At 43.4% G+C, this 21,974-nt stretch overlaps 1 protein-coding gene and 1 long non-coding RNA gene across 2 annotated transcripts in view; one reads left to right on the top strand and one right to left on the bottom strand.

The window, feature by feature from the left end:
• The window catches only part of LOC124320491, a 125,519-nt gene that overhangs the window by 37,234 nt on the left and 66,311 nt on the right, over positions 1 to 21,974 (bottom strand). The window contains exons 5-6 of the long non-coding RNA XR_006913926.1: positions 19,725 to 19,933; positions 4,327 to 4,404 (exon numbers count right to left, since the gene is read on the bottom strand). This is a non-coding gene — a long non-coding RNA (uncharacterized LOC124320491). The remainder of the gene's footprint in view (positions 1 to 4,326; positions 4,405 to 19,724; positions 19,934 to 21,974) is intronic.
• On the top strand, positions 2,889 to 15,688 carry LOC124320287 (putative uncharacterized protein DDB_G0271606). Its single transcript, XM_046783092.1, has 3 exons — positions 2,889 to 4,199; positions 9,822 to 11,955; positions 13,414 to 15,688. The coding sequence occupies exons 2-3, from the start codon at positions 10,245 to 10,247 to the stop codon at positions 13,665 to 13,667; spliced, it is 1,965 nt and encodes a 654-aa protein (XP_046639048.1). The 5' UTR covers positions 2,889 to 4,199; positions 9,822 to 10,244; the 3' UTR covers positions 13,668 to 15,688.

Below are 21,974 nucleotides of genomic sequence, written 5' to 3'. Positions count from 1 at the left end.
TGAACTCGATTTCCTCCAACACACAGCACATAGAGCAGAAAGAAGAAGAAGAAAAAAAGAACTTCCCAAACAGTCGACAAGGGCCGCCGCTGAGTTGAGAGCTGGGCTGCCGACTTTTTCGGTGTAAGAAAGAACCAGGAGAACTTGCTGGAAAAAACTACTACTTTGATTTCTTTCGGCGCTCGAACTAGCGTCGGAATTGTTAATGAAACGAAATACCATTAGCAACTTGTGAGATTCGCGTTCATTTCTCTTCATTTCCATATCAAGCGCTGGGCTCTTGGGCCGACGCCAAGAACGGCCTTTCATTTTTCAAAGGAAATTTTTTTCAAAACAAGACATTCTTCTTCTTCTTCTTCTTCCTGGCTGTATGGTCTGTTTCTCGCTTCGTGTATATGTGTAATAACTAAACGCGCCGTTGCCAGTTTGCGGTTCGAGTCCCTCACATAACCACACAACCATTTGTCCCGAGCCTGTCCTCATCTTTCTGCTTTGCCATTCATCCCGCAGACAAAAAAGGAAGGAAGCAAAGAAAATGAAAACCGCATCAAAAAGGAAATAAATCCTTTTTTCTTCCCTCTTAAAAGAAAAACCAAAAAAATAAATAAAAAAAGCCATAGAGGACTTATCTGGTGCGATTTTCCTCGACTGTTAAGCTATACGGGATCGACTATGGCGAATCATCACATAAAAATAAAACGCGCAATCCCCCTACGCATCACTGTCTTTCTGTTATGGTTCTATCGATAATGGGCTGAACACAGGTGACGGGATACAATGGACGGCCGTAAAGGAAAGAGCGACAAAAAAAAGTTGTTTTTAAATGAAGAAGAATCTGAAAAAAGGCCGCGCCAAAATATTTTGGTCGAGCCCAGAGGATCCAATACGCGGCCACGCCAATACCCGAGGACCTTTTTTCACACACACACACACACACACACACAAGAAGAAGAAGATCATTAATACACGTCCGAAGAGACGGGGGGAAAGACCCAACCAACACGTTGCATCTCGATTGGGCCAACGCCATTGGTCCAACCAAAAGACTTGATCGATATTTCTCTCTCTCTCTTGCTCTCCCACACTTTCCAAACAAACAGACGAAAAAACACATTTCAAAAGGCGCAAAAAAAGAAAAAAAGAGATTTTCTAATTGAAGAATGACAGGTGATGGATGGGCACCAGGTAACATTGGCTACGGTTACAGTCGAAAGTCAAACAACAAGTCACAACACCAAAAATAATAATAAAAAAAAGATCCGCGTTTTTACTTTCCTATTTCACTATGGGAACATCTGCAAAGCAATTTAGGAGGCGGAGGAAAAAAAAAACGTTTTGACTGTTTTTTTTTCCTCACTTCTTTACATCACTTGCGATTTATTTCAGTGTAATTGCCATAAAGGCGAAAAAAAAGGAAAGGTTGTTTTTACATTTGTGCGCCTTACTGGCATAATAAATGTTGCTGGCCGGACATGGTTTAAAAATAAAAACAGTACCCATAGCTGCCCTCCCTACGTATTTTTTTTTTCGCAGTGCACACAAGAAATGGCGCGCGGTGTAGAGCAGTTTGGCGGCGGCGGCGGAAGGCCGGAACAGATGAAGTAAAACGCAATAAAAATCAGTCGAATCCTCCGAAAAGGAAAAAGAGAAGAAAAAAAAAACATTGCCGGTGTGCAACAATTTTTTTTTTCTGCAGGGATTGTTAGACTATATAGCGTACCAGTATTTACCCAGACACACATATATATAGGGCTACGGTTATAGAGGAACGAGGGAGAAGAAAAAAAAAACAGACGTTTTATTACTCGCAGAGAGATTCATGGGTTCAAAAGATGGAGGGGATTTTCTCCGCCGTCGTCGGCGAAATAGCCTCAACATCAATAAAAGAATCTAGCCTAGATATGTACTTCTCTTTTCTACGACTGCGATTCAAGCGAAAGTCGCGCAAAATTCCCCCCACTTCTATCTCGAAATAATTTAAATCATAAAAAAAAAAAGTAATTTCTTTATTTAAAAAAAAAAAATGGATGATTTACGCGAATTCCCGCCGAGCGTACATCAAAAATCATCCGGAAATTCATATTCCTTTTTCTGATGATTTTTGATTGAAACACGGTATAAGTATGGAGAATCAAGAGAGGAAGAAGAAATGTCTCTATATTTATAGGATATTGGTATACACACAGACACAAGTCGCATGGATGGAATCTGTGGCGTAATTTATGTCTGTGTGTGCGAGTTTGTAACTCTGTACGCGCGCGCAGACCTCTCTCTCTCTCTCTCGGCCCAGCTCGCCCAAGCCACGACTCTTCGTTCACCAAGGCGGCAAGGATTTATCGTCGCGTTACGTTGAAGGTGCACCAATAGCTCACCGGCCCCGGGCAACAAGACATACGGTTGACAATCAAAGATAAATCATCGTGCGAAAATAAAAAGAAGAAGAAGAAGAAAAAATAAACCATCGCCGGCTTGTTATAGATATCTTCATAGACGCTGGCGCTCGCATATGGACCAGCCGACGATGAGGAACGATCCGGAGCTAAAGAATCCGCAGGTTGCGGCAGATTCAATGCAAATTTTGACCCAAACTATCTCCCCACCCCCTCCACCTTTTCATTCTTCTTCCTCGCTGTACAACACGATTGAGGTACAAGAAAGAGTTCTCATCGGCAATTTATGAATTCAGGTTAGAACGTTTCGCTGAAACCAGAGTGTGTCATCGGATCGTTTTTTTTTCTTTCCCCTTTTTATCTATTTTTTATTTTTCAAGGTGCCAATTTACTTGGGCCGCTGTAAAATCAACTACAGTTATTAGACAGCCGCTATCTCGAAACCGGTTCTGTACACACAAGTCTACTATTTAAAAAAAAAAAGAAAACAAAAAACAAAATTAATACACATTTTTTTGTTTTTTGTTCCCTTGTGTAAGGGGTCTCTCTCTCTCCCTCATCCAACACCACCGGATATACACTACACCGATTGTGAAACCCCTGGACGAAGACAATAGAAAGCCATTTACATTTAAGCTACACAGAGGCACCACGCTGAGCCAAGCAGCAAGGGACGCCATTTTCCAATGATTAAACCACTTCACTCGTCATTAACATTGGAGATAAATCTCCAAAGTTTTCATTCTTTTTTAAATTTCAAAATGTTTCAAAAAAGAGCTAGCCTTCTCCACCCAAAAAACCAAGAACAATTAAACCCCAGTGTCAAGCCCATATCGAAGCAGCAGCAGCAAACTCAACCAAATTTCCTCCCCCGAAAAGTGTTCGAAAAAGCCAAGTCGCTCGTGGAAAAAAAAGTATTGGTAAAGGGCGGGCTGAAGTTGAACTAGGCGACAACCTGATTGGTGGAGCCGGTGGTCACGTGAGTTGGTCATCACTTGGCGCGCGCAAAGAGTAACGTGTACACACACACACTGGAAACCAGAGGGGGGAAAGAAAATAAAAAGGAAGAAGGTCCCCCTTTCGGATGAGAGCGCGGCGGCGGCGACTCACGCGGCGGAGGGCGGGGGGAAGTCGCAAAGCGAACCCCCTATAGCGCAAGGCAAAAAGGGGGCTGTGGCCATAGGAGAATAGAGCAAAAGCTTTTGCTTGCGCTCATAGCGAAAAAATAAAAAAGAGGAAAAAAACAAATGGGCGAGAGTATAGAGGAGGAAGAAGAAGTGAGGGGGGAGAGAATGTTATAAAATAAAAATAAAAGAGCCACCACCACTAGTACTAGTACTAGCACGCAATGAGCAAAAGAGCGCGCGCCCCAATAGCCGCACTAACTTCTAACTCAGCCAGCCCCAGCCGAGGGAAGGAAAATATGAGCTCTAACCTGCACAGTTGAGACGCCAGTAGCGTGAAACGGCCTCGCATGTGCAAGGCGGCGATCAGAGGAGCTCTCTCTCTCTCTCTTTCCTATCTATCGCCTCCTCGTCTTCTCTTCATTCCCGAGCTGAGCTCCGGCCTGTTCGCTCTCATAGTGAAAAGTCTCTCATTTTTCTACAGACAACACATTTTTTTCTCTTCAATTTCGTGATTTAAAAAAGTTTTTCAGTGCTCGCAAATACCCGACTGAATTGACAGAAAGGAACAGTGTGCATGGTCGTTGACCATCATCATCATCGTCAACATCGTCCAAGATTACAAGTGACTTCAACAACAAATGACACGGGAGTTTGTCTTATCTCCGATATCGCCCAAGTCTCGGTACGTTTGAAAAAACTAATTTTTTAAATCTTCGTTTCTTAAAAGTGTAGAATGAAACAACAACAACAATGCCAAAGACATTTAAAAAGCCCCAAAATGAAACAAGAGAAAAGAAACAATGACTTACCCGTGCGTCGGTTAACCCTCCTCCGAAGAAAAAACCAAAAATCTTTTCACAATGAGGTTCAGTAATTAGCGTCTCCACCTGGAAAGAAGAAAAAAAAGGGACTCTTCAATTATCGTCAACTTTTTTTTCGCTTAAAAATAACATAGACACACAGAGAAGAATGAGAAATAAGACTTGGGGACGACTCGGTCATCGACTTATTGTTGTTGTAACAAGTAACACACACACGTACACACATAGAAAGGATAGGACAAAAAAAATGCATAACGATCGCCTAGCAACGATGTGGGGCGGCATCGTGACGGAAACCACACAATGGGTAGTCTTCGAAAAAAAAAAGTTGTTTCGCTTTTCAGATATTTTTTTTGTTTGTTTGTCGATTGAAGGGGCGACTCGTCGAAATCGTTTCTTTGTTTTTGTTTCTCTTGTTTTCCCTACGGTTATTTTCTCCCTGTTGGACGACCCCATCCGTCAATTATAGACCGTCAATTACGGGTGAAACTGAAAACGGTGGCCGAGAATAAAGACGAAACGACGACACGTTTGCCATTTTTTGTTTCTTTGTTTGAACGTTGGGATCCGATTGCGTATTCAAAGAATCAGACTCCCTTTCCGGAGAGATCAGTTAAGGCCAAAGAGAGAATCTGTAGATGACATGGCAAGAAATTTGAATCGTTACGTTCTTTTACAAGTCGCTCCAACACCAAAACCAATCAGGTCCCGTCGTCCCCTTGGCCGAGGTGATAACAGACGGAAACGGGCCAGACGCAAGGGCAAAATATAGCAACTTGTGTGTGTCTTGTCCATTCCGCCGGCCTTGGGCCGCGCCAGTCACATCAAAACTCCTTCTTTTATCGAGGATAAAAGTGCTCACTCTGTACGGGGGCCGTCTTGGGAGTTTAATAATAGCACTGGGGTTATTCAATCCGTTCCCTCCCAAATCCTTTTTTTAGCAGCGATCAAAAGTCAATAAGTATTAAAACAGCAGCAACCGCGGCGAGAAATTAGCAGTTCGAGGTCCTTTACGAGTCAAATGAAGCCGTTGAGAGACCCCAACGACCCCCCTTGATGAGTGTGTGTGAGCCTGTTTTAAAAAGCCATCACACACACACACGCATAAAAGAGCTGATAATGGAGTCGTTTTACTTTTTTTTTTCTCTTTCACAACGATCTGTTTAGATTTGTCGCCGGCGAAAATAGAAAAATAAGGAAACTAGATCTGTGTGTATGTTTTGGGGAAAGCGACGGCCACCATGAGGTCGTTCCTGCGAGCTGACGTTATAGCCCACTTCGGGAAGAAGAAATGGGCGTCGTTTAGCCGAGCCGGCAGATCAGTGGAAAGGCAAAAATAAAGAGAGAGGGAGGCAAAAGGGCTTAGGCCGCCCGTTTAGACTCGACGAATTGCAGACTCATCTTTTACGTCTCGATGTTCTCCCCGTTCGCCGCTAGACAAGTTGCTGCTTGATGGATCGTCTTGACGAGTCAAAACATGGTTACGTAAACACACATTTCGAGTGTTAATCGATCCTTTTTTCTTTCTTTCTTTCAAGGAGCGCAAGGGACTTTTTCAACGCAGTCATTAACATTCGAGTATAGAGAGGGGAGCATTTTCCTTCTTCTTTTGATCGACGACAATATCTCAAGACCATCTCGTTCTCTCTGAATGAAGTGATTATTATTATGAACCTGCAAGTCGTAAATTATATGGGCACTTTTGCGGATTTTACAGAAATGATGTAACGCAGCACACACACACACACACTCGGTGAAACTTGAGATTCTTTATTGATTACCTTCCAACCCCTCACATTAGAGCCCTTCGCTACTTGAGGGCTGTGTGTTTCCCCCCTCTCTCGCTTGTATTCTCCACTCTGCTCTCTTACTCCATTGTCCGTCCTTTTCAGACGGGCATACAAAAGGCGAAAGCTTCTCCCCCCTAGCCTTCACCCGCATTGGCTGCCCCGTGCCGCATATCATTAGCCGGCATGGCTTTCTATTGGATATTTCCACTCCACAACGCGCCCCTCCACTCCCTTTTCACCTCCCCTACTGTCAATCACTAACGACTCGATTAATCAAAAAAATCCTTTCCCAAAAATGATCATTTATATCTTAATTAAGCGCGGCTCGAGGATTCCCCACTCAAACTGACAGTTGGACAGCAGACGACTCTTTTTAATCAAATTCGTAAAATTTTCGGAAAAAAAGGTAAAACAATTAAATGTGATGACGCACTGTCGGGAAAGATTCTCGTGAATTGCATGTTGAATTATGACTTTATTTGGATTTGAATGTTACTTGTTTTTTTTCTCGCGTCAAGTCGGTAGTGTCACCTAGGGTTAAAAATGGAGACTGTACACCGCGCACTCTGCCCTAAGGGTCCCTCTTACGCCTCTATTGCAAAACCCATATTTTTTCGATCGTAGGGGTGAGGGGGGCTAAAAAATGCTTGACGGCTATTGGTCGTTGAGGCAAATGTAATGGCCGCCGAAAGCCTGACGTCACGACAGGTTCATCTTACTTCGAGGATTGGGGACTAGAGGGTGCCCGAGGTCTCAAAAGTTATGAAATAAAACACAAAAGAACTAGTAAAGACATTAAAAACTATAAGCTTTGAGAGAAAATTAGAAAAAATCAAGGGAATTACTCCAAGGTTACTGGGGGGCCCCCAGTAACAAGCCAACAAAAAAAATGGACGAGACACTCTGCTTTCAACCAATTCCACAAAATCGTCAGACAACTGAGATGGTGGAGGAAAAAGAACACGTCAAATATTATTACGATGTTACCTCATTAGTTCCCAGCCGGTTGAGAGACGAGAAATGGCGAATAGGAAACACAATATCCGAGATTCCGAGACTACTGCAGTGACTTTCCTCGAAAAGTTCTGCACACATGGTCGAGATGGATCAATTGTTTTTCCAACACAGATATGACTGCTCGAGTGTTAAATCATCTTTAAGAGTTCGTGGAAAAACGACAAGGAGATTGATTGACCGAAACGAGAGACAATAGACACATTGAATGGCAGCACTTAAAACTTAATAACCACCGGTCTTCTTTCCGAATTTGGCCCATGTTTTGTCAAACACTGCTTTCGTCAAGGTTGCAAAATTTTCTAATTAATTGGCGCTCTCACAAGCAGTGCTGCCAGAGCTTTTAAAATTTGTCGAGGAAAATCATTTTCAAATGTTTGTTTTTAAAATTGACCAGCTAATGTAAGCAGCGCTCGGTTTCTAAAAATAAGTTTTGAAATCGAAACATGAAATTAATTATCTAATATAAATAGCAGCCCATTATCTAACGATTCCGAGATACGAGTTGGAACTTTGACATTCCCTTCTTCGCTCGTGACCCTGGTTAAGGCGAACTTGATTAAAGGCGGTATGGCATTTGACCATTTGTCTCTCTTTGCCAAAAATGAATGGAAAAATACATTCGTTCTTCTACTCGCCTAGTTCATCTTCATCAGTGGTCCACAACTTTCATAGGATAATGATAATCCGTTGACCGGATGGCCTTGCAATCGAACACGATCCACAGATCCAAGTATCCGATTTTTTGGTCGTACGATGTAACATGGCGGCCCAAAATAAAAGTTGAGATTTCCCAATTTTTTTTTAAATCCAAAACGTCATGTCTAGTCCAGTTTGTACCGAATTGCTCGTCAGGTCATAGGTCGTTTCTGTGCTACATCTTCTATAATTCCTTTTTTTTTTTCTTGTATGGGCTTTATGGACGTGTTAAAGCGTTTCTGGTCAACAAGTCGGTGCGTTTTTGTCTTGTTGCCATTTTCGGCTCAACTTTTTTCGCTTTCGCCGTTGTGCCGTAGATTGTTGTTATTCTACACAGACACGACGACACGTCTACCGTTTTTATGGCCCTTTTTTCTCATTTCGCCCAACACACAGCACATAGCACAGTGTGCGCGGCTCCCATTCCGATTGTGTCTAGGCCGACTCGCGGTTTATGGCTCCTAGTTCCCTGGGTAGGAGCTCAGCTATTTCGCGTATAGATCCGCACTCGCGGAAAGCCAAAACAACAACCTTCAAATAAAACCACAACATGCCGATGCCAAAACACGATTTCTAAATCATTTTAAGTTAAATCATTTCTCAACTCGCTAGGGGTTGGATGACGCCTTTAGAGTTATGTGAACTTCAACATGAAGGGGGAAATATTGGGTTGTATAAAGACATTTGAAAATGGCGGTGTACGCCGGTTGGTTCAAGATAAATAAAAAAGCCAACACATTTCGTGAAGGTAATGAAGCGGATATTATAAGAAAAGAAAAGGGGGAAAACCAATGAGAAGTTTTCGAAAACATTCAATCTTCCGACACCTATTAGTTATTGTTGAATTTTTTCTTTAAGCTCCTATCTCTTGTACGCCACCACCGCCATCGAGCTGTGCACAAAAAAACTTTCTCGGCCTAAAAAAAATAAAATAAAATACGAGAAAAGAAAGAGATGACACGTTGCAAATGACTCTCACTTCTTCTTCTTCTTCTCTCACTATCCCGGACATGTTGAATAGCTACGACCAGTGGGGTGGCTTCCTCTACACCAATGATGCAACGTCGGAAACAATCTCAAATGTATAAGAATTTCTTCTTCTTCTTCTCAAACATTTTGTTGTATTTTTTTTTCGAGAGAGAGAGAGAGAGAGAGAGAGAGAGGGAGGAGCGGCTGTGGGGGGGGGGGGGAATGAGGAAAGCCGACTTGAATAAATTGGTTAAAGCAGGGCATCTGACTTTTTTCTCTTTTCTTTTCTGTTGTATTTTGCCATAGGGCCTTCCTCCAACTGTTTGGTTTTTCGACTTTTTTTTTTTTTTCCTTTTTATTTTTTGACTGGTGGAGATTGAGACGTCAAGATTAGACAAGCAGATAGCCAGTGAGTGGCGAAGACGCCACATCGTCGAACGCGATTCGCCTGACCAAAGTTCAACCGTTATCCGTTCTTAATAAAGAAAAAAAAATCTTTTTTGATATCAAAAGCACCTGCTTATAATTTTATCCCATTCGAAATCATTCATTCGTTAATCGGACGTTAAATTTCATTGAAAGAGCGGAAAATCATTTCGAAAAGCTCGTGATTCCCGCCCAGTTTATTTTTTCAAAAACCCCCACAAAAAAAGTCCATCCGTCTGGTAAGTTTCAAACGTCATCGTATGCAACTCTGTTCTGCTCTCGTTTCTCTCCTTTGGTGTATATTTTTGAAGTGCCCAGCCACCATTGGTCTACGCTAACGTGGAGTGGATTTTCTGTTCTCTCGAGAAAAAATTTTAAAGTTAAAAAGGAATAAGAGCAGCACAGAGTTTCCTAGTCCGCGCATATTAGACGTTTCATTAGGGAGATGCCGGTCGTATCGTTTAGGACGTGAAATAGACGACTGGCATTTGCCCACATTTGTTCGACATTCATGTCTTTTGTCGTGTGGCTGCCGAACGAACGACCCGTCTAATAATTCCACCTTGTTTGTCTTTCCATTAACAGGTAGTCCCGCGTGAGTGTGTGTGTGAGTGTACGTGTGTTAACGCCATCGCAGTGGAAGGAACACCTTAAAAAAGAAAAAATTCAAGACAACGAAAAACATCAACTAGAAGAGTAAAATAACAACAAAGAATTTTAACTATCTCAAATCAGATTGCAGTAATCTTCTATTTTGAATCGATTCAAAAACTGTTTGATTGCGTCAATAGATTTTTGCTTTAAGTCCTTGGAACCAGCACCAAAATCCCATAGATATTTTATAGGAAAAAACAAACAAACAAAAACCAAATTAAAATTTTGATGATCCCTGAAATCCCGAATATTCTCATTCAAAAGTGACAGTTGCATCATTATTTCGGGTGGGGTGGCCCTTCGGACTTGTTTACATTCAAAGAGACACACAGTGTGTGAGTGCGAGGTGGGAAAATGAGTTCGTACTACGTGTCGTCGTACGGCGGCGGAGGGATCGGCGGGAGCGATGTGGTTCAAGCCGACCACTACCACGCTCCGGCACCTGTTCACGTCAGCGTGGCAACGGGACACAACAACAGCGGAGGTGGCGGAGTCCACCATGCTCACCCCGGCATGACGGGCAGCTTCGAGTCGGGCCCTTACGATCCGTCTAGAATCTACCACATCCAGCCGCAACACCACAATCAGCAGCAGCAGCAACAGCAGCAGCAACAACAGCAACATCATCACCAGCACCAGCAAATGGGTTGCAATCAAAACTACAGCCAGCAAGGAGCCTACCCCGGACGCTATCCGCCCGCATCCGCCTACGCGATCCATCAGCAGCAACAGCAGCAACAACATCAGCACGGCAAAGCTGCAGAAGCGGGCGGTTACTTCGCATCTGTTGGGCAACAGCAACAACAACAGCAGCAGCAACACATTCGTTCTCATCAACAGCCGGTTGTCATTGGTCAACCGGAAGCCAGCGGGGTCGTAGTAACGACACAGCAGCAGCAGCAGCAACAACAACAGCAACAACACCTCTACCGGCCGGCTTCGCCAATGATCAGCGCCATGGCCCCCCAACACGGGTCACCTCCGCTGGGCAACTACACCGGCGGAGTTGTTGTGGGTCAAATCACCAAACCTTTGGTGGTCCCGTGCCAAGTGGAGACGTCGTCCTCGTCGTCGACCAGTCCGCAATTATCGTCGATATCTTACGGCCATCCAACATCTTTTCAAGCGCAACATCACCGCCAGATAGTCGCGGGTGTCGCTGGGCAACAACAACAACAACAACAACACCTCCTGAGCCATCAGCAGTACCTAATCCAGCAGCAACAGCATTCCATCGTGCAGCAGCAGCAGAGTGAACACCCAGTGGCGAGCTACAACAACATCAATGCGTCGGTTGTCGAGGGCTACCAACAACATCCGGCCGTGGCCGAAATGGCCGGCTACCAGCAGCAGCCCAACCACTCGCCACCACTCATGTACAACAGCAACAACAACAGCCGATGTGCTAGCAATGGGCAAATGAGCAACAACAATGCCAACAACAATTACAACGGCCAGCAGGTGTGCGGGCACGGACCAATGGCTTCGTCGGCCGTGTCAGTGTCGGACGGTCCGGTCATAGCCGATCTCGATCAGCTGCAACAACAGCAGCGACAGCAGCAGCAACAACAACAGCATTGCGCCGTTAACGGTAAAACGTTGCATCCGGTGTCACTGGGCAGCGGAGCGGACATCAGCCAACAACAACCCAACCAGCTCCTCCTTCACTCCGCCATCCAGCAACAACAAGCCGTTGAATCGGATCAGCAACCACCTCAGTCACAACAACAACAACAATCCGCACAACGCCACGCACAACAACTTCTCGTGCCTGTCGGCGGCGGCGGCCTGGTGATAGCCGGCGGTGGTCCGGTCGTGTCCTCCGCTCAAGAAATGACGGGCCAGCCGGACGAGATGGTCCAGCACGGCGGCGACCTTCACGGAGACCTCCACGGCGCTCACGGCGACGTCATGATGGATCACCACCACCACCTGACCATCGACCTCCACCAGGAGCACAGTCCGCTAGATGGCAGCGACCATCTCCCGCTGGACATGGACGGCGAATCGCCGCCCGGCTCACTCCACGACAGTCCCCTCTACCCGTGGATGCGCAGCCAATTCGGTGAGTTTCATTTTCCTTCATCAAATCCCGTTGGCTTCGTTTAAAATTCGCACCGAATCGACTAGAAAATTAGAACTCGCAAAAGTCCATCGTGGAAAAATGGAGGGAATTTCGAATTGGGTAGATGGAAAAGAAAATATAGTGTGTGTATGTGTGCAGGGTGTGGATGGAAAAGAAGAACACAGAGAGAGAGAGAGAGTAAAGGAGAAGAAAAATCAAGTGTGGGAAATGTCGAAGGAATAAGAAAAAAGAAAAAGAGAGGGGAAGAAGAAGATGGAAGAAAAAAAAGGCTCTTCGGGGCTGTCCGGAGCTGATTTACGATCACTCCCGCTAGACTGCTGCTGCTGCTGCTGCTGCTGTCACACATATAGCGCAGAGTAGAAAGAAAAAGAAGAGAGAAAGAAAAGAAGAAGAAAAAAAAGGGCAACAACAATCCAGTCAGCCTTAACCCTCGTGTCCTCTCTTCTTCCTTTTCCCTACTACTCCATTCTGTATCTCTTCTTCTTCTTCTTCTTCTTTTAAAAGACTTTTTCTAGGCCATCTTCTTCTTCTATACCAGCAAATAGCGTAACGCATCACGAATCAAAAGATACCCAAGAATGTTCTCTACAGGCCTGTACAGAAAATCGAAATTTCAATTCAATTCCGTTCGGGGATGAAAAGAACAAAATGGCGTAGGCCGCCAGGGCGAGTGAATGTCAAGTTGATTACGGGACAAAAAAAAAAAGAAGTTTACAGGCCTAAACCGAAACTTAAATTCATAAACTCTGAGCTTTTTTGTTGTGTTTTGTTTACTGGGAGCACGCTGGCGTGTGTGTGTGCAAGGATTGAACGATGGTGATTGTTATGATGATGATGGAGATATCATTCAATCCCGATCGTTTCACGAGGGGGGCGATCAAACACGAACGAATGCACGCACGCAGGAGAGACATTTATATCTACACACAGTAGGCGCTTATGTTCACGCTCTAGGCATCTGGGCAGGGAGCAACAAAGGCGAAATGCCGTGAGTCAATCTTTTTTCCCTTCATCTTTTTCTCTTCAAGGAAGGAGAAGAAGAAGACAAGAGGAAGGGCTTCGACGCGGGGCGTCGGTCGTATATTTTAGACGGGAGAAAAACAAAAAGAGGTATGGGGGGGGGCAACGGGATTTCCTCCCGCCACAACAACCGCCGCAACTTCATATTCATGAACGTCTTTCCGTCGCATAAGATGGAAAAAAGAAAAAAAGAAAACGAAAAAATCCCGTGCGGACAACGTCGTTGACGCCGCCCGTCGGCTTTTTCTTGTATAATCAATAAAGCCTGGGCATTATTTTGATCGATGCTCGTAAAGCTTAAAAAGGAAAAGCCGACGACGTCGTTTTCTTACACGCCATTTTCATCTCACACATTACACAATAGCAGCAGCAGCAGCACATTGACTCAATTTTTTGTTTCCTTTTCTATTTGAACAGCCGAGCGCAAGAGAGGCCGACAGACGTACACGCGTTTCCAGACGCTGGAACTGGAGAAGGAATTTCACTTCAATCGCTACTTGACGAGGCGAAGGCGGATCGAGATCGCCCACGCCCTATGCCTGACGGAACGCCAAATCAAAATCTGGTTCCAGAATCGGCGGATGAAATGGAAAAAGGAGAACAAAGCCAAACTGGATGCCGGATGTCTGGAAGGACTATTGGTCGAGCACGTCCTGTCCATGCCGCAGTAAAAACCAAACAGTTAAAAGAAAAACAATCTACTACCAACTCTGTCCAGAAGAGGCTTTGGCGTATTTTTTGAAAAACAAAAATAATTTCTAGGCCAAAAAAGGAAAATTTCTTTAAGGTCTTTTTTTTTAAATTCAACCTTTGACCCACCTCCTCGGAAGAACCTTTTATACAGTAAAAAAAAGAAACTTTTTCTTGTGTAACGAAGCCGACGGGAAAAACCAAAATAACGTCGACTTTGGGGCGCAGGAAAAATGGCAACAGAAATACGTAAAAGAAAAAAAAAATGATATACATCAATCCAGTCCTATAGATAATGATACGTCTCTCTATTTCTCTTTCTTTCTTCTATTTCAATTTGATTTTTTTGGGTTGAACTTTTCTTTTGTTTTGTTTCTGTTCGTGGCCGTTGCGTTACAATTTTTGTTCTTTTGATCTATCTACATAGGCCTCCTTTATTAAGTGTATTTGGCTACGAATATATATATGCACGATATTTCGATCGTCTTTCTCTCTTTCTCTCTCTCTTAATGTAATTTTTGATTTTTTATCGCAAAACAAAATGGAGAAAATGAATCGAGAAATGATGGAAGGAAAAATGAAATTCCGTTCGTCAAAAAAATGTGTTTCTCATCTTCTTCTTCTATGATGTGAATGTGTCCGTGTGTGCCCACATTCTCCCGTGTATGAGGGCGCGCCGTCTTGATTGATCCCAGACGATTTGTCCGTCAAAAAAACAGAAAGAAGAATGAAAAAAAACAAAAAAAAAGTTGTCACCATTTTCTCTCTCGTCATCAGTCTCTCACACGTTCCTCGGGTCTCTACTCCTTTTTTCTTCTTCTTCTTTTTTTGCCTGGGCGCTGCTGTGGGCGTCTTATCGCTGCGGGAACACGCGCCAGAGCTATCCCCACCCACCGCCACCACGAAAAGTATACGATTTCTTTCTTTCTCATCTATTCATCAAAAACACAAAATTTTGTTTTCTGTCTCTCAATTTGGGTTTGCATATAATAATCATTCTTGTCTCCACCCCACCCCACCCCCTTTGTTCCCTGTCAAAGAAAGAAGAAGAAAAAATTCGACAGAGAAAAACAAAAAAGATTATGACGAGTGATTGCGTTTATATTCTCGTGTATGTTGTCATTCGTATAGCATAATAATAATAATTAATAACTATTCGATATTCGTTTGTTTGTGAACTTGCCAGCATTTGTGTTTTTGTTTTCTTGTAAAGAGAGAAATGAGGAAGAAATTCAGTGAAAATTTTACAAAAATTAAATACGTAAAACAAACAACAAACTTTTTAGAAAACGCAATTTTTTTGTCTCTCTCTCTCTCCCCGTCACCAGTGCGTCTCTCTATTTTGTCTGCTCTATACATATATATATTATACATATAAAAATAAAGCGTAAAACCCACTCGTGGCAGCTGGACTGAATGTGTAACACATTGGACGCACTAACCCTCCCCCGCAAAAAGACAACACCGCCATTCATTTTCTTGTCTTCAAATGATTCAAAAGAAAAACAAATTCGAGGAAAACTCAAAAGACACCAAATGATCCGGACTACCTCATCCGAACGTCGCCCAACAGCAAACAGTTTGACGGAAGAAGTTTAAATTTAAAAAAAAAAAATAAAGATTGAACGAGTCGTGTGTACAGTTGATGGCTAATTCTTGTTCGTCCCTTCCGTTTCACGTGTACAACTCAAATCTCTTTTCCCCCTCTCCTGAGTCTTCTCGCTGTAGTATAATTCACACATCGTCTGCAATCAAAGCGTGTGAACTCACCTTATACATCCCTCTGTCTGTCTGTCCCCTTTGTGCAACGCTATCTACCCACGCAACAGCAACCTATCACTGCAATCGCCTCTCTCAAAAAAAGGATAAATGAACAAAAAAAAAACCAACCCAACCACACCTTGATGATCCTCCTCTCTCGTATTGTATAGATGATGGCGCAATAAGTCTTGTGTGTTTGTGTATGAGTGAATGTGTCGTGGATATTATATACTGAATCTGATCATCCTTCCTCCCCTTTCCGTACATAAACAACAACTGAAAAAAACAAAAAAAAACAACTGGAATCGACAGAAAATGTTGCAGTTACAACTGAACAAATAAAAACGGGAGAAAAGAAATCCCAGACAGAAATTCAGAGAAATACAAAAAAGTGAAAAAAAGGGAAGGTTCTTTTATTATTTTGATTGCAATCAACTTGGTTATTGTTGCTGTTCAGCCTTAAAAGTTCTGAGAGTTAACCTTTAACGCGTTAGATACAAAGTCGATGGCTGGAGGGGGGGAATCAATAGACTGTATACGTATTTATATATTTGATACACCGAGAGCGGATATATTTCATCGCCGAGAAGGAAGAGAGGAGGAACGTAAAAAGAAGAGGAAGAAAAGCCCGTAGGGGGTCCGGACTCAGCTTTGTCCACGTCACTGCGTCCGCGTGATTGGGATGGAAAGCAAAAAAAAAAAGAGGAAAAAGAGAGGGGGGAACACAAGGGGGAGGGAGCCGAGGTGGATGGGGCCCGTTCGCTCATTCGCCCGACAGCCCGTCGCCGTCCACATAAATCGACGTTGACGGATGAGAAGGGGAGGTGACCTGTGCCCCCCCTCCCACCCCCTCTTCCGTCTCTCTCCGAGCTTCTGTAGGCTCACACAACCTGGGGACCTTCCAGTTCTACGAGTCTCCCCACTCGGTTCCGTTCTCCTCTCCTTCCAAAATATAATATCCAGGCCCCGTCTGCCCGGCCTCAACAGACTGCAAGCGTAGTAGGAGCCCCCCCCCCCTTTTTTTTTTTCGGTGTGTCATTCTCCACTTCAAAAGAGCTCATCTATAAACTATTATACGTAATATTGCTATTCAATTATACACCTGGTCTTCTTCCCATTTTTGATCCGTTTCAAATCGCCCGCCATTTCGCCAGTCGACGGGTTTACTAGCAGAGGGGGGGGGGGGGGGGGGAAATGATTGCAATATCCTGAGCTTGAAATAAAATGGTTTAACGACATCATCCCAAGCGCAGTCACCAGAAATGATAACCTAAATAAAATGCCATTTTCTCCGTGTTTTTTCCTTTTTTAGTTTTAAAAAGAAAAGAAAAAGAAAAATTTGCGCACAAGTGAACATCCAGCGCGCATCGGTTCTGTTCCAGTAAACGTTGTACATGTTCCGCATTTATATTTAGAGTGGCGCGGAGTTGTTGAAACGTACAGAAAACAAAAGAATTTACCGAGAAAATAAATACGAAAAAAAAAAAAAAAAAACACGGCCGCAGATCTCATCACGCGGGCTCGGCTCAGCGTGTCCGTGTGTTCATTAATATCCCACCGACCGGCCGTCAACCGAAACCAAATTTTTGTTGAAAAATAAAAATAAAAAAATATGTAAGACAATACAGAGAAGGAGTCGGTAGTCTGCGCAACTGAATAACAACAACAGCAACAACAACAAAAAAATGAATTTTCAAAAAAACGGTGGAATCACGGGTAAGGTAATAACTCACGCAGCTGCCACTTAATACACACTTCTTTCTTTCTGTCTTGTTTCTTTTTTTTCGGTTATTCGCCGCCTTGGTCCTCTCTCTCTCTCTCTTAGTTCATTTCGCAACAATATTGAAATCTTACGTCAGAGTACCCCCTCCCGCTGTTTTCGGTTTCTCACCGAAAATTTCCATAAACCCCAAAAATTAAAATTGGTAAATAAAAAACCCCATTTCTTTCAAAGTCATTTCAAATTTTCTTTTTTCAGACTTTTGGTCATTGGGAATTTCTTTTTCGTCGGTGGGTAAAAAAGGGACTTTGATCGGTGACGTCAATCTGTTGCGACTTCTTTTATTTTGCGCGCTAGAGTCGATTGGCTTTGGCTGCTGCTGCTGCTGCGGTTGTAGTTATGGCACATAGACAAGGAAAAGGCCAAATCTATAGAAAGCAATCTATTGACGACGACGACGACGACGGCCAAAAAGACTAGAAAGAATAAGTCTGAGTCTATGTGAGAGAGAAGAAGAAGAAGAAAAAAAACCCGTGTGTGTGTGTGTACTGTCCGGACTACCGGCCATAAATTTCAGCATTCGCGTCCACTTCTTGTTCGCCCTGACACGGACGCCATAAATCCTCGTGTCCGGAGAGCCTTATTCTCTTCTCTCTCTCTTCTCTCTGAAAGGATTCCTTATACTATTTTTTCTTCTTCTTCTTCTTTTTCCCTGTGTGTTTGGGTTTTCGCTGCTAGCGGGCTATATAGCTGCTTCTGGCTGCACACAGCAGCAGCCGGCCAGCCTACAAGAAGAGGAATATATAAGAGGGAAAAAAGAATGGATAACAAGAAAGATCAAATAAAATAAGAAGAAGAAAAAGAAAAAAAACATGGCCTGGGCGCGTTCTTCTCGTACCCACACCCAAATCTAATACCTTCCAGAGAGCCGGACAATGTTGGAAAGAATTTTGATGGAAATGCCAAGCATAGTGTCATCACAGTTCGAGGGTTTTATTTTTTATTTTTTTTAAACGGCGGTGGCGGCAAATTCATGAGAAGCTTAGCCACAGCTTGGCTCTTATATACGATGCTCGAGTATTATTATCACGAAAGAGAGGACATGTAAGGCCTATAATAAAGGCCAGCGGGGCTCTCTCTCTCTCTCTCTCTATTCACAAACGGTCATCCATCATTGTATGGATTCCGGAGTAGAAAAGAAAAAAGAAATAAAATTGATCCAATCTTCGACATTTGACGCATAACAAGTGCCATCATCAAAAGAAAAAAGAATAAAAGATGGCGAACAAAATTCAACTGGAAATTACAAAATGTGCAGACACGCTTCCGTGTAAAAGATTCCGCAATCCACCGGGGGTAGAATAAGAAGAGGGGCCGTCCAAAATGAATAAATAAAATAGAAATCGAGTAAAGTAATCAGGACGAGGAAACGAGTCGATTAGATTGCCGAGTTTTCATAATAAATGAGACACGCCAACCCCCTTTGGAATTCAATCCGCCAGAGTGTCTGCCTTTTCTCTCTCACGCTGATGATGTACACACAATTTTCCCGAAGCCCAAATCGGAATTAAGTGGTGGAGACGAATGGGAAACGTAAACCAGTGGGGGATACAAGAAGAAACCCTCTCTGACTATACGTGTGTGTGTGATGGGCGGCCAATGGGTCCGTCGAATCGTTAGTGTGTGTGTTACATGGTCGGTCGTAGTGGAAGCCGTGGCGAAAAGGAATTACGGCCTTGTGATTGCACTTCCATCGTGGCTGCTGCCACAGTGACTAAGAGAAAGAGACTCTCTCTCTCTCTTGCACAAGGAGAGGGATGGCTGTGATGGATGGCAACGTCGACGCTCACAGCTTCCATTTCACTTTCTGATTAAATGCCGTTAACCTATCCACAAGCCAATCTCGCGTTGCAGCGCCTTGAAAATGAATGACTTCATCTTATAGCAAAATCCAGCGACCGCCCTTTGGCCCGCTCCTGCTGCTGCTTGCTACACTTTTATTTGAGAGTTTTCTACCAGGGTGGTTGGAATGGAAAAAAAATATAAAATCCCAGTCAGCACATCAATCTAAACATGTTTCTTTCTTTTTTCAAGTTAAAAGAGAAAGAAAAAAAAATTACATATTCTTTTTTTTTTTTGTTCCCCCTTCCAACTGGTCGTAAAGTCATTTGTGTGGTGAAGGCCCGGCCCCCCTCTCACCCACAAGCGCGTTTCCTCCTGCTGGAAAATGATTGGCCTGGCGTGCAAAAGACACTGACTAATACTCAACAGGCTTTTTTCTTCTTGCGTAGTTGGAGTGCCACAGAGTGCTTCAATGCGCTCAAGACGACCCCCCTCCACGAGAGTTCTACTCAAAAAAAAGTTCCATCGCATTTAAATGTAATGCAGCCATTTCTTAGATGATATTTTCCTTCCTCCCAAAAGGAGAAGAAGAAGGAAAAGTTGATGGTATTTAAATGCGAACGCGGTAAATCATGCGCCGAGAAAAAAGAAAACGAAATAATACAAAAAAAGAAGAAGAAGAAATATGTTTGAGAGTCAAGTACGTACGACTTACCGATCTTCACCTCGGTGTGTCGAGAGAGATAACTTACATGTTACACCATAAACCCGCATACGGTCAGTGTCGTTTCGTTTCCCTTTTTTTTTAAATAAAAGAAAAGGAAAATTCTCTTATCCAGTGGGGGCACCCGGAATTGAGACGGACGATGCCAAGCCGAGCTTCATCTTCTATCCCAGCCAAATGTCGCGGGCTGCGAAGGAGATCTGCAAAGGAGAGAGAGAGAGAGAGAGAGAATGAAGACGTTTTCTTTAACATGAGAGATATAGTCCATTTGGTTGGTAAGAAAAGAAAAGCGTTCAGTAAATATATTTATATCTATCTATCTATCCATCCATCTATCGGATGCAAACACACACAAAAAGGCAAAGTCTGAGAGTCTCTCAGGCGGGGGTAAATCGTCTCCGTCCTTCTCGCCGGATGAAAAAGCGACGCGCCTCGTTTCCTATTGGGAGACAGGGAGAGAAAAGACGGCGCAGCCATTTCCATATACAACGTGGAATATCTCAAAGAAATTGTATGTGGGTCCCTGTCGAGCCAGTCTCTCAACTCTCTTTGCCCAACTTCTTTCTTTGCGCATCTCACGCGGACTTGAGCCCCGGCCCAGTCGTCGAAACGTACAGCGCACAAATGACGTTCACTTTGTCTCCTAAACGACATCTGCCAAAGGAGAGAGAAATTGGAGAGAAAAAAGAAAAAAACGACAAAGTGTGCCGCTCTTATAGCACATAGCAACTCTTAGAGGAGGGCAAGGATATTATTGACGGACAATATAAGTAAGAAAAAATAAAATAAAATAAAAAAAAAGGGAATTTTCACTTCAAATGGGTTTACGCTTTTCAGAGGATTGCCGGCCGGGGGTAATACGATCCTTGTTCCGACGCAATCATCTTGACGAGTTCATCTTATTTAAAGGAATGTGTAATCATTTCTTTCTCTAAACTGTGATGGGTGAGTTGAGAAAAAAGTTTCTTTTGAAAAAGGGGGGTAGGTAGTACGTCGGTTGATGATGACGAGGGCCATCGTCGAGCAAAGCCAATTAGACGCCGAGCATTTTTGTCGTCAGCTATATATAATATTATATTATACACAGCGCTGGGAGGTAAAAAACAAAGTAAAAAAGAAAAGAACCTAACAAAAAAAATTAACACACAGCTGGGCTTTGGGTGAGGGAGGGCCGGCTATGTAGTCCGTCATCGTCGAGCAGTCGCGTAAATGAATACCACACACGCACCTCTAGCCGACGGGCGTTACAATTTGGAACTTTTTCTTTTTTTAAGGAAAGAAAAGAAAATGGAGAAACAAAATAGAACTAAACACACAAGCCGAGAGAAGGGGAAATTAGGAGAGGAGAAGACCCAACCCGTTTGATGTTTAAGGAACTGGCCGTGTAATTTCCAAATGAATAGGATCAGAAATAAAAAAAAAGCAGCAGCTCCTGAAAGTTTTACAACGTCAGGCGACAGAAGAAGAAGAAGAAGAAAAATCCCAGGCGTTACATTTCTTCTTCTTTTTCTTCTTCCACCCACTTTTATTTCATTTCACAAAGGGGAGAATGAGAAGATGATAATCATCATCATCAAAACAGCCCCGGCAAAATACCGGGCCGAGAGGTATTTACACTTAAGACACACACACACACAAGGGCCGCGTCTGTACCAGCACTATACGTGCGTCATATTTTTCAGGCAGAGAGAAAAAAAGGGGAGAACGGCGCAATGATTTACGACTTTACGTTTTTCAATCGACGCGCATCATTCTCTCTCTGCAGCGCTACGACCATTTTCTTACCAGTTCTTTTCCGGCGACATAAATCAAGAAATATATAAGAAGAAGAAGAAGAAGAAAAAATAAAAGAAGAGTGCTGCCACGGAAGAACTCGCTGTCGTCCCAATTAAAACATAAAAGACAGGCACGGGCCAGCAAGGGGTTGCGATGGTGCCAAGGGGTTGGAGAGTTCTGAAAGACACATTGTCTAGAGGACGGACGGCCGCCGTTATCATCAAAACACACCAGGTGTTTCACCCAATGATTCACACGTGTAGACAATTCCAATATTGACTGAATAAACATTTCAATTTTTTGGTTTGAATTGAATTAATCCAGTAATGTCGGGAAAATGGGCATCGGTTCTCGGGTCCATAAATTATTTCAACTGGTGCCAAGAAAATACGTTCCAGCAATTCAAAACAGACGACCTTGCAGGGTTCACTCTACACGACCCAAAATAGCCGCATTGCTTTATCC

The sequence above is a fragment of the Daphnia pulicaria genome, chromosome 1 (assembly GCF_021234035.1).
Source record: "Daphnia pulicaria isolate SC F1-1A chromosome 1, SC_F0-13Bv2, whole genome shotgun sequence".
Lineage (NCBI taxonomy): Eukaryota > Metazoa > Arthropoda > Branchiopoda > Diplostraca > Daphniidae > Daphnia > Daphnia pulicaria.
Note: the sequence above shows the minus strand (reverse complement) of the source record. Positions and strands in the feature narration are given on the sequence as shown.